The following is a 12,731-nucleotide window of genomic DNA, read 5'->3' as shown; positions in this document are numbered from 1 at the left end:
GAAGGGAGTAACGGAAACCTAGAGAGAGGGGGTGCCCAAGAAGGACAAGAAACTGGCAGTCATGTTCCCCCAGCTGCAGCATACTGCCAAGTTTGCTCCAGTGACGAGGAGGGAGGGGATGGTGAGGTCACTGACTCTACTTGGGTGCCTGATAGAAGAGAGGTGGAGGAGACGGCACAACTTCAATGAGGCAGGATGTAATTTAGGGGTCAGCTTAAGGGCAGTCACCCTATTGCATCACACCGCAGAGCTCCGCAGGTGCAAGGCGCTGCAAACTCCCCGCTGATTTTGAAAAGTTCCTTGGTATGGACCTTTTTTAACACGTGTGCAGCAGATCGCACCATTGCTGTTTGCAACCTATGTCTGAAGCGTGGCCATAACAGCAGCCGCTTGGGCACCACATGCTTGACCAGACATATGACGACCTCCCATGCAGTCCGTTGGCAACAGCACTTGAAAGACCCACATCAAAGAAAAAGGCAGACTTCTCCTTGCTCCTCATCTGGGATCTCCAAGCCCACTATACCTCCAGTCCTCTCAAAAACCTGCACTGAGAGGAATGAAGGTATAGCAATAGATGTCCCAAGTACTTGCAGCCAATCTGCTATCTGTACACCACCATCTGAATTTAGCAGGCAAATTTCCCTACCCCAGTTGCTAAACCGTAAAAAGAAATTTGGTCCCAGCCATCCACATGCTCGGCCTCTGAATGCTAGCTTGGCCAAATTGCTAGCACTGCAACTGCTGCCTTTTCATCTGGTCGACTCTGCCCCCTTTCCTGAATTTGTGGAATGTGCTGTACCTCAGTGGCAGGTTCCAAAACGCCATTTCTTTTCACGATAGGCCATTTACCTAGTTATCTACCGGCATGTGGAAGGCAATATTTTGGCCTCATTGGACAGGGCGGTCGGCAGTAATGTGCATATTACCGCTGACTCATGGTCTAGCAGGCATGGGCAGGGACGTTACCTTTCCTTCACGGCGCACTGGTTAACTCTGCTGGCAGCTGGGAAGGATGCAGGATAGGGTTCAGTATTGTTGGAGCTTGTTCAGCCACCACGCCTCCAAAATGCTAGTGGCGATTCTGCCACAGCTCTCTCCTTAACCCCCTCCTAATCTTCTTCCACCTCTATGGCCTCTTCTGCAGATTTGTCCTCTGAACCAGCGGTGCTCCGTAAGCATTCATATCAATTTCTTTGATCTGATCTCTACTAGCAGCCCCAGTAGTTTAGGGTTCCCAAAAACGCAGAGTTAGCGGGATCAGCCCAGATACCTGGTAGCACCTGGTTAAGCCCCTTCGCCCAGCCCAACCCAAGTGCAGTACCAAATCGATCACTGTCACTTACAAAAACACACATGACTACAGCATTCACAGAGTCAGGCCTGATCCCTGCAAAAGCTAACAGTTTTTTTGGTAGCGATTGAAGCAGGCTCTGGCAGTCAGGTGCTCTTTTTGCCTGTGAGTCTCACTAGTTGTACCAGTAAATTTAGAGGCCACAATGTCCAATCAAAGGAACACTAGTGAAGAGGCCTACACGTTTCTGAGCATGACAGATGAGAGTGAAGAGGTCACCCATCTGTCAAATCCAGGATCAGTATTCAAACCGTAGACAGCAGCAGCACCCTGACAGCTCTGACTACGGAGTAGTGGTCCCTGCCAAGGTCAGGTGTACCCGACCCCGTTCTGCTGTTGTCGAGGTGCAAGAACCGCAGGGCTCTCGTATGGAGCAGAGAGCCAGTACTAGTGCCGCTCATCCTTCTGGTGAACTGGCACCAGCAGCCTAGTACACCCTGGTCGTAGTCAAACCAGCACTGCAGTATCACGTGGTGAGTCCCATAAGTGAGTCCTACAGCCACCAAGAAGACAAAGACAGGCCCGTTGAGCCCATAGTGCCCTTCCTGCTGCATTTGCCAATCCTAACTGCAGCACCCGTACTTCCCCCCCCATTCACTGACCAACCCGGAATCAGGTGGAAACAGTTGCTTTTATGTCACTAGATTTTTATTTGCTGTTTTTCACGAAAAATCTCCATAGATCAGAGGTGTCCAAACTTTTTTGAAAGAGGGCAAGATTTGATGAAGTGAACATGTGTCAGGGCCGACCATTTTGCCTGACATTCTTTAAAGCATTAAAATTCAGTGTAAGTGTGTTCGTCCGAGCACTAATACACTGCCTAACAAGAATTCTCTTGCCTTTGTGGCTGTGTGTGGTGAAGAGATGAGCTCCGGCGTGATATTTGGCTATACCATATTTATCGGCGTAAATAAAGAACTGTGAAGCAAAATAAGGGTCAGTGCCCATCTGCAGCCCCACCGTTGCCATGAATGCAGCCTTACCATTGCCATGCCTTATCATTGCCAGGAATGCAACACCCCCATTGCCAGGAATGCAGACTCACCATAGCCATCACTGCAGCCTGATTGATGCCCATTTGCAACCACGGATGGGACAGGGAGGGGGTGGGACAAGCGCCGACAGATTACATACAGCAAAATCTTTTTTCTCTTTAATAAAAAGTCCCACCTCCTTGATGGACAGAACAGTCGTCCAATGGCAGCGCAGGAGACAGGAATTCCTATTACAGAGGCCGCTGTGCAAACAGGAAATTCACCTGTATGTATGTCCCGCCCCTCCAAAGGCAGCCAGCATGTATATCTTTTGTGGCCCCCGGCGCTTGGGGATGTGTTGGGGGCCACAAAAGATATACATGTCCAAATCACCAGGCGGGCCATTCAAAACCGGAAAACGCGGGCCGCAATTGGCCTGCGGGCTGGACTTTGGACATGCCTGCTATAGATCTATAGTGGACCAAAGCAATTTGTATGCTGGTCCATTCATTGCCATTAATCCCCATTTGACCCTTGCCTGGGCCTATCCCTCCTCATGGGCATAACTAAAAAGAGTGAGTTGCGGTTATATTGGTTCACTGACCCAGTTCATCATATGCCCCTGTTCTCTGCCTCCATGGCCAGGGCTAGATACGAGCAGATCTTGCGGTTCATGCATTTTAACGACAATGAACTCTGTCGTCCTCGGGGTGACCCTGAATACGATCTGGTCCACAATATTCAGCCCCTCATAAACCACTTCAACCAACAGTTTGCAGCCTTGTTTACTCCCAATCAAGTTGTCTGCGTTGAGTCCCTGATTAAGTTTTCTGGCCGCTTGTCTAACAAACAGTATTTTCCCAGCAAGCGTGCCAGATATGGGGTCCAGATGTATAAGCTCTGTGACAGGGCAACAGGCTATAACATAGTATACAAAGTTTTATGGTTTATGAGGGAAAAGATAGTCACGTGGAGCCAGAGAACTGCTCAGGCTACATAGCGAGTGCTGGTAAAATTGTGTGGGACTTGGTGCCACCATTATTCAGAAAGGGGTACCACTTGTATGTGGATAATTATTACACGAGCGTGGAACTTTTTAGTCACTTGTTTGATCATGGAATTGGCAGACGTGGCAACGTGCGATCCAGTCGCCGGTGCTTATTCCAGCGGATTTTAGATTCCCGTTTTAGGCTGGGGGAGAGAGCCTGCTTGAGATGTAATAATTTGCTCACGGTGAGGTGGAGGGATAATCAGAATGTTTTCGTTCTGTCCTCAATTCATGCAGATACAACAGTCCAAATTCAAAAGGTGACTGGTGTTGTGGAGAAACCCCTCTCTGTCCACGAATACAACCTTAATATGGGTGGGGTGGACCTCAACGACTAGTTGATGGCGCCGTACTTAATTGCCCGTAAGGCCAGATGCTGGTACAAAAAGTGTCTTTATACTTATTCCAATTGGCTCTGCTGAACCCTTATGTGCTATGCAACGCTTCAGGACGAAATGGATCCTTCCTTAAATTCCAGGAAGAGATCATCACAGCCCTTCTGTTTCCAGACAGTGCTGTGCCCCACCTTCCAATGCAAATGCAGTAAGCCGGCTGCATGAGAGTCATTTTCCACATGGTCTCCCTGGTACCCCTACCCAACAATCACCCCAAAGAAAATGTTGTGTCTGTAGGAAACGCAGATGTAGGCGTGACACCCGCTATTAATGTCCCTCCTGTCCTGACCAACCTGGTCTTTGCATCGGTGAATGTTTTGAACGCTACCACACACTAGTGTAGTATTAGCATAGAGTACAGCACTGAACAGACTGGGACCCGCAGGAGTCTATTCCCAAAAGTGGGTGCAAATACCTTTATTATATGGGTATCTGCACCCCCCCTCCCCCCTGAAAGGTGCCAAATGTGACAGCAGTGGGGGGGTTCCGAAAAGCGGAGGTTCCATTTTTGTGTGAACCTCTGCTTTAACTGCAATGTTTTATCATGTTTGTTTTTCAGGCATGTAATTCTTTTATTCTTTGTTTACTGTGTTTTATGGTTAACCTCTTTTTCTTTTTAGGTACGCGATTCAGCTGCAGCACCAATTTATTTATCTCAACAATAACAGCGTTTGCTCCCTCGACACGTAAATCAGCGACTCCAGCACTGTAGGAGGTGATTTCACCACCACAGTTAAAAAAAAAAAAAAACTATGCATGTATGCCAACCGTTAAAAGTGGGTGGATGCAGAGCAGTATTCTAATGGTGGGCATACCCACCGATCAATATCTTTTTTTCGTTCAGCCAACGGGCTGCGTGAAGATAAAAAAAAAAAAAAACAAAACACAACAACATTACAATACATGCCCAACAAGGACCAGCAACGTACTGGTATCCTGCTGGACTTTGAGTGGTTATACCAGAATGATGCCTGCAGGATTGGGTATCATCTGTGTATTCTTCTTTTCAGCCAGAGCTCGGCTTTCAAGTAAAAGCAATCCTAGCGGCTAATTAGCCGCTAGACTGCTTTTACAAGCAGTGGGAAGGAACATCTCCCCCCTCTCTACCCCCTCCCGTCAACTTCCTTGGTTTTCAAGTTTCAGGACAATGACAATTTTTATTTTATCCCACAAAGTTGTCACTAAATGATATATTGCTAAAACATGCCATGGGCACATGTGAAATTACACCCCAAAATACATTCTGCTGCTTCTGAGTATTGGGATACGACAGGTATAGGACTTTTTGGGAGCTTAGCCGTGTACAGGACCCTGAAAACCAAGCACCACCTTCAGGCTTTCTAATGGCATAAAATGGCGATTTCACTCCTCACGACCTATTACAGTTTTGGAGCCCCTGAAATGTCAAGATCCTTGGAGGTGTCTACTTTCCAAAATGGGGTCATTGGGGGGGGGGTTTGTACTGTCCTGTCATTTTAGCACCTCAAGAAATGAGATGGGCAGTCAAACGAAATGCTGCGTAAATTCCAGAAAATGTACCCTAGTTTGTAGACCCTATAACTTTTGCGCAAACCAATAAACATACACGTATTGAATTTTATGACTAAAATTGCATTTATTGTATTTTTTTAATAGCAAAAAGAAATTATATATAGATTTAATTTTTTTCAAAATGTTCGGTCTTTTTTTTTTTTTTTTAAGTTGCCTCTCCTGTCTTCTTCAGTTAAGCCCCTTTCACACTGAGGCGCTTCTAAAACTGCCAGTAAAACACTGAGCGCTTTTGAAGAGCTTTTCATTAATTTCAATGGACAGGGGAGTTTTTTCACCGCCCTGCCAACGCACTGCCAACGCACTGCCCCAGTGTGAAAGCATTCATTGATTTTAATTGAAATGGTTTTTTGTGAGCTTTTCAGGCGCTTTTTTTTTTGCGTGAAAGTGCCTGAAAATCACCTCAGTGTGAAAGGGGTCTTAGTGCCTGCAGAGCAAGACTTCATCCTCCACAGTAGAAAGCCTAAGGAATTCGTAGTCTTTCAGATATATATAGGATGAGCAAATAGATCAGCTTTTCTGAAACTACTAAAAACAAAAAAAAATCATTTGAGAATTGACCCTTTCTGTGGGCTGAGCCCCCAACTGTGTCGTGTTACATCAACCTAAGTAGCTATTAAACATACAAACATGTTTCTTTTACATATTCAGACAGACACAAACACACATTTCAGTTTTTTTTTATTATTTCATGAAAACTTTGGACCAAAATATACAGTAGGGAAAATATCAATGCGGATATATCTTTTCTGCTTGTTCCAGACACTTGTATATATGCAGTATATAAACCATTGCCACACAAGCCCAGTCTTCACATGCTATAAGCATTAAGGGATTTTGTAATCTATTTAAAATAGACCAAATTTGTTCATTAGACCTTAACCGATTTACCTGTGGCAGTGCATTTTTGAAGGATCCTGGGCCTTAAGCCTAAGGACTCATGCACACTGGGTGTTTACCGAGCTCACGTGAACGCCTTTCTAATGGCAGGAGAACAGCGTCAAAAAACGCGCTTAAAGTCATGTTTTTGTAAATGCATTTAGGAGTGTCAAGCAGTTAGGTGTTAATTTAATTTGTCAGAATAATTTATTCTGGCCATTGAAATGTGCCTATTGTTAATGAGTGTTTAGGCACATCAAAAACTTTGCTGCGTTGGCAGTTTATTCTGCCTCTAAAATGCCTATGTATGTGTGAATAGACACATAGGCCAACATTAAAAGGGTCTTTAGAGGCAGAGAAAAAAAAAAAAAAAAAAAGTCAAACACAGCATTTTTAGGGTCAGTTCACACCAGAATGCGGTGCAGGAAACCAGCATTCAAAATGATCTGCAATTGCAATCTGCAGCAGGGGTCAAGGTAACTTGACACCTCAAAACGTAGATCAAAAATGCAGTGTGTTTGCCTGCACAAGATCAAATGGTACAGTAGTACCATATAATATGGTTATTTTGCATTTTGTAAAAGTAGTGCATATACTACTTTTGGTGTGGTCCGACACAATTTCAGCCCCTTCAAAATGAATGGGCTGAAATCGCATGATGGTGGTGTGGCCACATGCTCTGAACTGGACTCAGAGGGGAATTTATCAAATCCGGATTTAGCCAGGTCATTCGAATTGGATGTGCAGGGCAACCAATTATTTCAATTTTAAAAGCTTAACTAAAAAACAAATACGACTATAGACGCCAACTGGTTGCCATGTACAGCTCCTCCAGGTTCTAACTGCTCCACATTGTGAATCAGAACCCCCTATGGCCTAGCCAGGATGCCAGATCCTGATCTAACACCTTGGACTTGCAATTAGGCTGCTTTCAGACTGGGGCAGGCAGGCGGGCGTCGGCGGTAAAGTGGCGCTATATTTAGCGCCGCTTTACCGTCGTTTTAGCAGCGCTATTCGGACGCTAGCGGGGCGGTTTTAACCCCCCGCTAGTGGCCGAGAAAGGGATAAAACGGCCCGCAAAGCGCCGCTGCCCCCATTGTTTTCAATGGGAAGGGGCGCTTTAGGAGCGGTGAATACATCGATCTTATAGCGCTGCAAAGATGCTGCTTGCAGGACTTTGACCGTCCTGCAAGCACAGCGCTCCCTCTGGCTTTCACTGGAGACACAGGAGAGGCGCTATTTTTAGCGCTGTAGCGCCTCAGTGTGAAAGTAGCCTTAAGACAAGATCCCTCTAGAACAGGTGATAGCGAACCACAAATGCTAGCTGCAGCCATTCTGGGAAGAACCAAGGATAGATAGGAGAGCGCAGAAGAGGGTAGCTCAGAGAAAGCTGAACACATTAGTGTGATTTAGCTTGGAAACAATTAAACTTGAGGTCGCACAAAGCACAACCGGAATATAGGTCCAGTTGTTGGGGGCTGCCAGTATCAGCACTGGTGCTCTTAGATGTGGTGTCAAACATGTTGCCAAAATTAGGGAACAGTCCTAAAAGGATGGACCAAGTAGTGACCTTTAGGTCTAGTTCACATAGGCTTCAACTTGTATAAGCGCAGTATGAACAGGTATTTAAAGCACCATTTAGCGCCAGTTTGGACATGTTATTAACCACTTCCCGCCCAAGGTACATCATATGATGTCCTGACTTTGAGCGGGGATATCTGAATGATGCCTGCAGCTACAGGCATCATTCAGATATCGTCTTTTTTCAGCCGGCGATTCCCTACACCATAAGAAAGATCATAGCAGCTGTTCCGCTGCTTGATTGTTTTTGGGGGCAGTGAGAGGGGACGTTCCGCCACCCTCCGGTGCTTCTATCGACTCACCACTTCCGTCGGTGAGTTGGGGAAAGGATCCGCCGCCCCCACATGTTAACCAGAGATTTCCGGTGGCCCAGATGGTCGCCGCAGTCTCGGTGCGATGTTATGACATCACGCCCTGCTTCTGCATTCAAACAAATGGCGCCGCCTCGGCTCGGAAGCCAAGATCATTTTTTTTTAATTGCAGGATTCCCAGCCTAGAGGTGAGATGTGGGGTCTTATTAACCCCATATCTCACTGTAAAGAGGACCGAATAAAATAAAAGGAATAAAAGCGATCAAAATTTTTTTTTTTTTTAAAGTGTCAAACTAAGAAAAGTAAAATTAACAAAAAAAAAAAAAAAAAGTAAAGGGCTCCTATTCCCGTGTGCTCGCTCACAGAAGCGAACGCATACGCAAGTCCCGCCCACATATGAAAACTGTGTTCAAACCAAACGTGCGGTATCACTGCAAACGTTAGAGCAAGAGCAATAATTCTTGCCCTAGACCTCCTCTAACTCAAAACATGTAACCAGAAACATTTTTTAAAGCGTCACCTATGGGGATTTTTATATACCGAAGTTTGGCGTCATTCCAGCGTGTGCAATTTTGAAGCATGACATGTTAGGTATCTATTAACTCGGTGTAACTTCATCTTTCACATTATGCAAAAAAAATTGGGCTAACTTTAAATTTCTTTTGAAAGAAAAAAAAAGAAAAAAACATAGTTTCTTTTGAAAAAAAAAAAAAACATTCTTTAAAAAAAAAACAAAAAAAAAAAAAAAACACACGTGTTCGAAAAATTGCTGCGCAAATACTGTGCGAGATAAAAAGTTGCAACGACCACCATTGTATTCTCTAGAGCCTTTGATAAAAAAAAAAAAAAAAACACAATGTTTGGGGGTTCTATGTAAGGTTCTAGCAAAAAAATGATGAATTTTACATGTAGGAGAGAAATGTCAGAGTTGGCTTGGAAGGGAAGTGGTTAACATCTTAATAGGACCTCTGAGCGTCACTCTAAAACAAGCTGCTAGCGGGCTTCAGTAAGATCCAGCACAACTTGAAGTTTGTTGAAAGCATGATAAAGTCTACTAGTAACTTTTAAGTGACAGTCAGCACCCCTATTAAGATCAGTGTCTAAGGTGCCTTTCACACAGACGGCTGTTCTGCCGCAGTTAATAGCATATAATATGTTGTGTGAAATTCAAGACTCCAGGCACTGCGATCAGCTGCATTTGTACAGTGCGATTACCTGCGTTTATGTGCGGCTGCGTTTAGCTGCGGTAGTCATTCCCATATTGTTTTTTGATATTGTTGACAAAAGACTGCGATTACCTGCGGTTATGTGCATATAGCTGCGCTAAATAGCTCCTGGACGCAGTCCATTCTATTTTTTCTATCTGCACCAAACTGCATGTAATAAAATCGCAGCTAAACGCAGTGTGTGAATGGGGCCATAGGAAAGCATTGTGTGCTTTTAGCTGCAGTAGAAAACTAGAAAATCTGCAGCTAAAAGCACAATTCTATCCATCTGTGTGAAAGGGGCCTTACATTCCCAAACTGGAGCTGAAGGGTGTGAAAGCTACTTTCAAAAAAAAAAAAAAATACATACCACACCACATGCATTCAGTAGGTAGTAGGATTGCCCCAACAGCAGCTTAGATGCTTTCTAAAAAGTGATCCACTGATTGACTTTCAGAAAATAAGCAAGTATGAATCTAGCCTAAGACATGTACCAGATACAGCACTAGCGGTGGTGTTCTGGAGTCTGCGGTGTTCTCTGCACGATGGCCATCTGGAGAAATAGTGTGCAGTGTATACAATTTATTTTTTAATTTGGGAAAAAAGCCTCAGCAATTTTGGGTGGAGAAGGTCCCCCCCTTCAGCACAAAGGTGAGTATTTTTTACAAAGAAAATCTGTTTAAAGCTCAACTGCAGTCACAATGTCCATTTGGGATAGAGAAGTGGTGAAGTCTGACAAATTCTACCAGGATTTTTATTTCTGTCGGTAACCCCCATTGAACAGAATTATTTCCGCTTTCTGTTCCTGTGGCTGATCAAGCCTAAAATGAGGGGCGAGGTAGACACTGGGACAAGACAGCAAAGACAGAAATACAAACCTTGTCATAAGCTGTAATCCTTCCCCACCCTAATAAAATGTTTTATTGTTTACATGTGTTAGGGAAAAAAAAAAAAAAACACATTATGGAGTTTTTGCTTTAGACTTAGGCTCAGTTCACACTGGGGCGGCTTCAAAGTCGCCCGACTCTGAAGCCGTCCCGCACAGCGAGACTTCAGCGTGGCTTGCAAAAGACTTCTTTAATAGAAGTCAATGCAAGCCGCCCTGAAGTCACCCCCCCAAGTAGTGCAGGAACCTTTTCTAAGTCGGAGCAACTTGAGTCGCTCCAATTAGAACGGTTCCATTGCACTAAATGGAGCGCAACTTGTCAGGCGACCAAGTTGCCCCAGTGTAAACTGACACTTAAGAGTTATGCTTTAGGCTTCATTCACATAAGCATGAGAAAGTCAGAGGATTTCAGATTATTCCAATCCAGAGCGAAATGTCAGGGAATACATAGCACAATCATGGATTAGAATAATCTGGGTATGAATTATTTTTGCTATTTGAGCATCTAGAATATGCATAAAATTTAAGGAAATCTGATTAAAAAGATAAATGCACATCATTGCTTGAACAATACTTTGACAAAAATGCAAATAATAAATATGCAATCGAGATGAAAAACAAAATTTGGGGAACACAATTATTGCTATTGCTACTTGTATGCACCAAGCTATATACAAATTTAGTATTAAGAAAAAAAAAAAAAAAAAAAAAAAAAAAAAAAGGCAAGTGAGTGGCAAGTTCAGCTGTAGCTACAACCACCACACACAAAGAACCACCCCACCCCCGCGCTCGCTCGCGCACACACACACACACATATTTGAGTACCAGCCAGGATCTGTGCAAATAAAATTAGCCAGTGCTGAAAGGAGCCATCACTGACTCTAACCACATTTTCACATTTCTTTAGGTTTAGTGCCAGACACTTATGTTAGATGTAATTAAATTGCTGCAAAAAAAAAAAAAAAAAACGCTTTGTTTTCTTCTAGCAGGGTGTAAAAAGGGTGGATTTCCATGCTGCCCTTATGTTCATGAAGGGAGGGGTAGCAAAATAACCTCAGCAGTCAAAGTCAATCATTCATTATTAACAGAGCAGGAGTACATGACCAAAAAAAACCTTGTTGAAACACAAGTTTAAAAAAGGCAGCAGTTGGCACCAATATGAACCTGAAATATGCAGAATCTCTTAAAACCCAGTTAGCCATTTCTTTGGGGAGGAAAAGAAATCCATAGCAACAAAAAAACACCAGTTCATCACAAGTACTTTTTCTGTTCAGTACAATTTTGTCTAGCTTTTTAAAATCAGCAGACTCCCAATTCCAGGATGCCATAATGAGCTCCTTTTGTGCTTTTAAAGGAGGCAACATCAAGGTCACATACTTGGACAACCTGTAACTCACCAGTGACAGTAATGCTTTAGTAAGGCATCTAGTTTGTTTCTCATGACACCTCTTTAAGAGATTCACGGTTTTGAATGAATAAAAAAAATTGGTTTCAGCTCGATTCTCGGCCAATAAGCACCGCAGTCCTGTAAACCTGCATTGCCTCTTCTTCTGACACACCCAAGGATAGGCAGCTTTCTGCTACACGTGCCTGATAGCTAGCCATATTCCAAAGTCTGGGTCCATCGTATCCAAAGTCATCCTCTGAATTCAGGTTTAAAAGATCTTCAGCAGAGAGACTAGCTCTCATGGATCGCATTTTTCGTCTTGGACGCTCTCTGTATCTGGTTGGAAAATCCAACAACTCAAATGATTCGGTGGAAAGGATACTCTCTTGGCTGATAGAAGATGGTACTTTCTCATGAGTAAGCATGCATATAGGTAAATTTTCATTTTTTAAAGACCAGTCAGCAGCATCAAAAGACAACTCAGGAGCTGCTCCAGCGGAAGAGAACTTGCCATTTCGCTTGAGAATACCTTTTCTGATGACTGGTTCTTGTGGTTCTTCTGTGCCTGTACCGACTACTGGAGGAATAATTGCCTCAGTAGCAAAAATAGAACAGGATGCATAATTTTCTTCATTCATCACTTCTCCCTCAGTATGCTCTGGAGAAGAATAGTAACCAGATTCACGTTGTGGAGGCTTCTTTAAGATACCTTTCTTGGGAGCTGGTGGAACAGAGGAGATTTTGTCCTGGGGAGTCTGTGTCGATATTATTTGGCTCATATTTTCCCTCTTAGAGCGCTTGAGTGAGCGCTGACGAGTTAGTGCTGTCCCTGGAAGATGCTGGCGTAAGAAAGAGCGCATTTTAGAGCCATTATCCCACAACGGACGAGAAGATCTTCTAAACCATCCACCAACAATAGAAAAGGGTGAATCAGATTCTTTCGTTTGCTCTGGTTCACTTAACGGTTGTTGGTACCCCCAGTTCACCCACCAATGAGAGGCAACATCTGATAGTGTGGCTCTGCGCTCTGGGTTCACCATCAGGAGCCAACGAATCAAGCCACATGCATCTGCAGAGAAAAGAGAACATTTGAAGTCAGCAGTGGTAAATAGAAGACTGACTTAGATATAGATACACATGTCTGCCAGTTGTTTGCTGTAGGA

At 44.0% G+C, this 12,731-nt stretch overlaps 1 protein-coding gene across 1 annotated transcript in view; it reads right to left on the bottom strand.

Moving 5' to 3' along the window:
- Window positions 1-5,983: 5,983 nt before the first annotated feature.
- NUAK2 (NUAK family kinase 2) overlaps window positions 5,984-12,731 on the bottom strand; it is a 59,115-nt gene continuing 52,367 nt past the window's right edge. Inside the window, exon 7 of the mRNA XM_073615814.1 lies at window positions 5,984-12,637. Within this exon, the coding sequence (XP_073471915.1) occupies window positions 11,673-12,637 (965 nt within the window). The 3' untranslated portion in view covers window positions 5,984-11,672. The remainder of the gene's footprint in view (window positions 12,638-12,731) is intronic.

The sequence above is a fragment of the Aquarana catesbeiana genome, linkage group LG02 (assembly GCF_042186555.1).
Source record: "Aquarana catesbeiana isolate 2022-GZ linkage group LG02, ASM4218655v1, whole genome shotgun sequence".
NCBI classification, from domain to species: Eukaryota; Metazoa; Chordata; class Amphibia; order Anura; family Ranidae; genus Aquarana; species Aquarana catesbeiana.
Note: the sequence above shows the minus strand (reverse complement) of the source record. Positions and strands in the feature narration are given on the sequence as shown.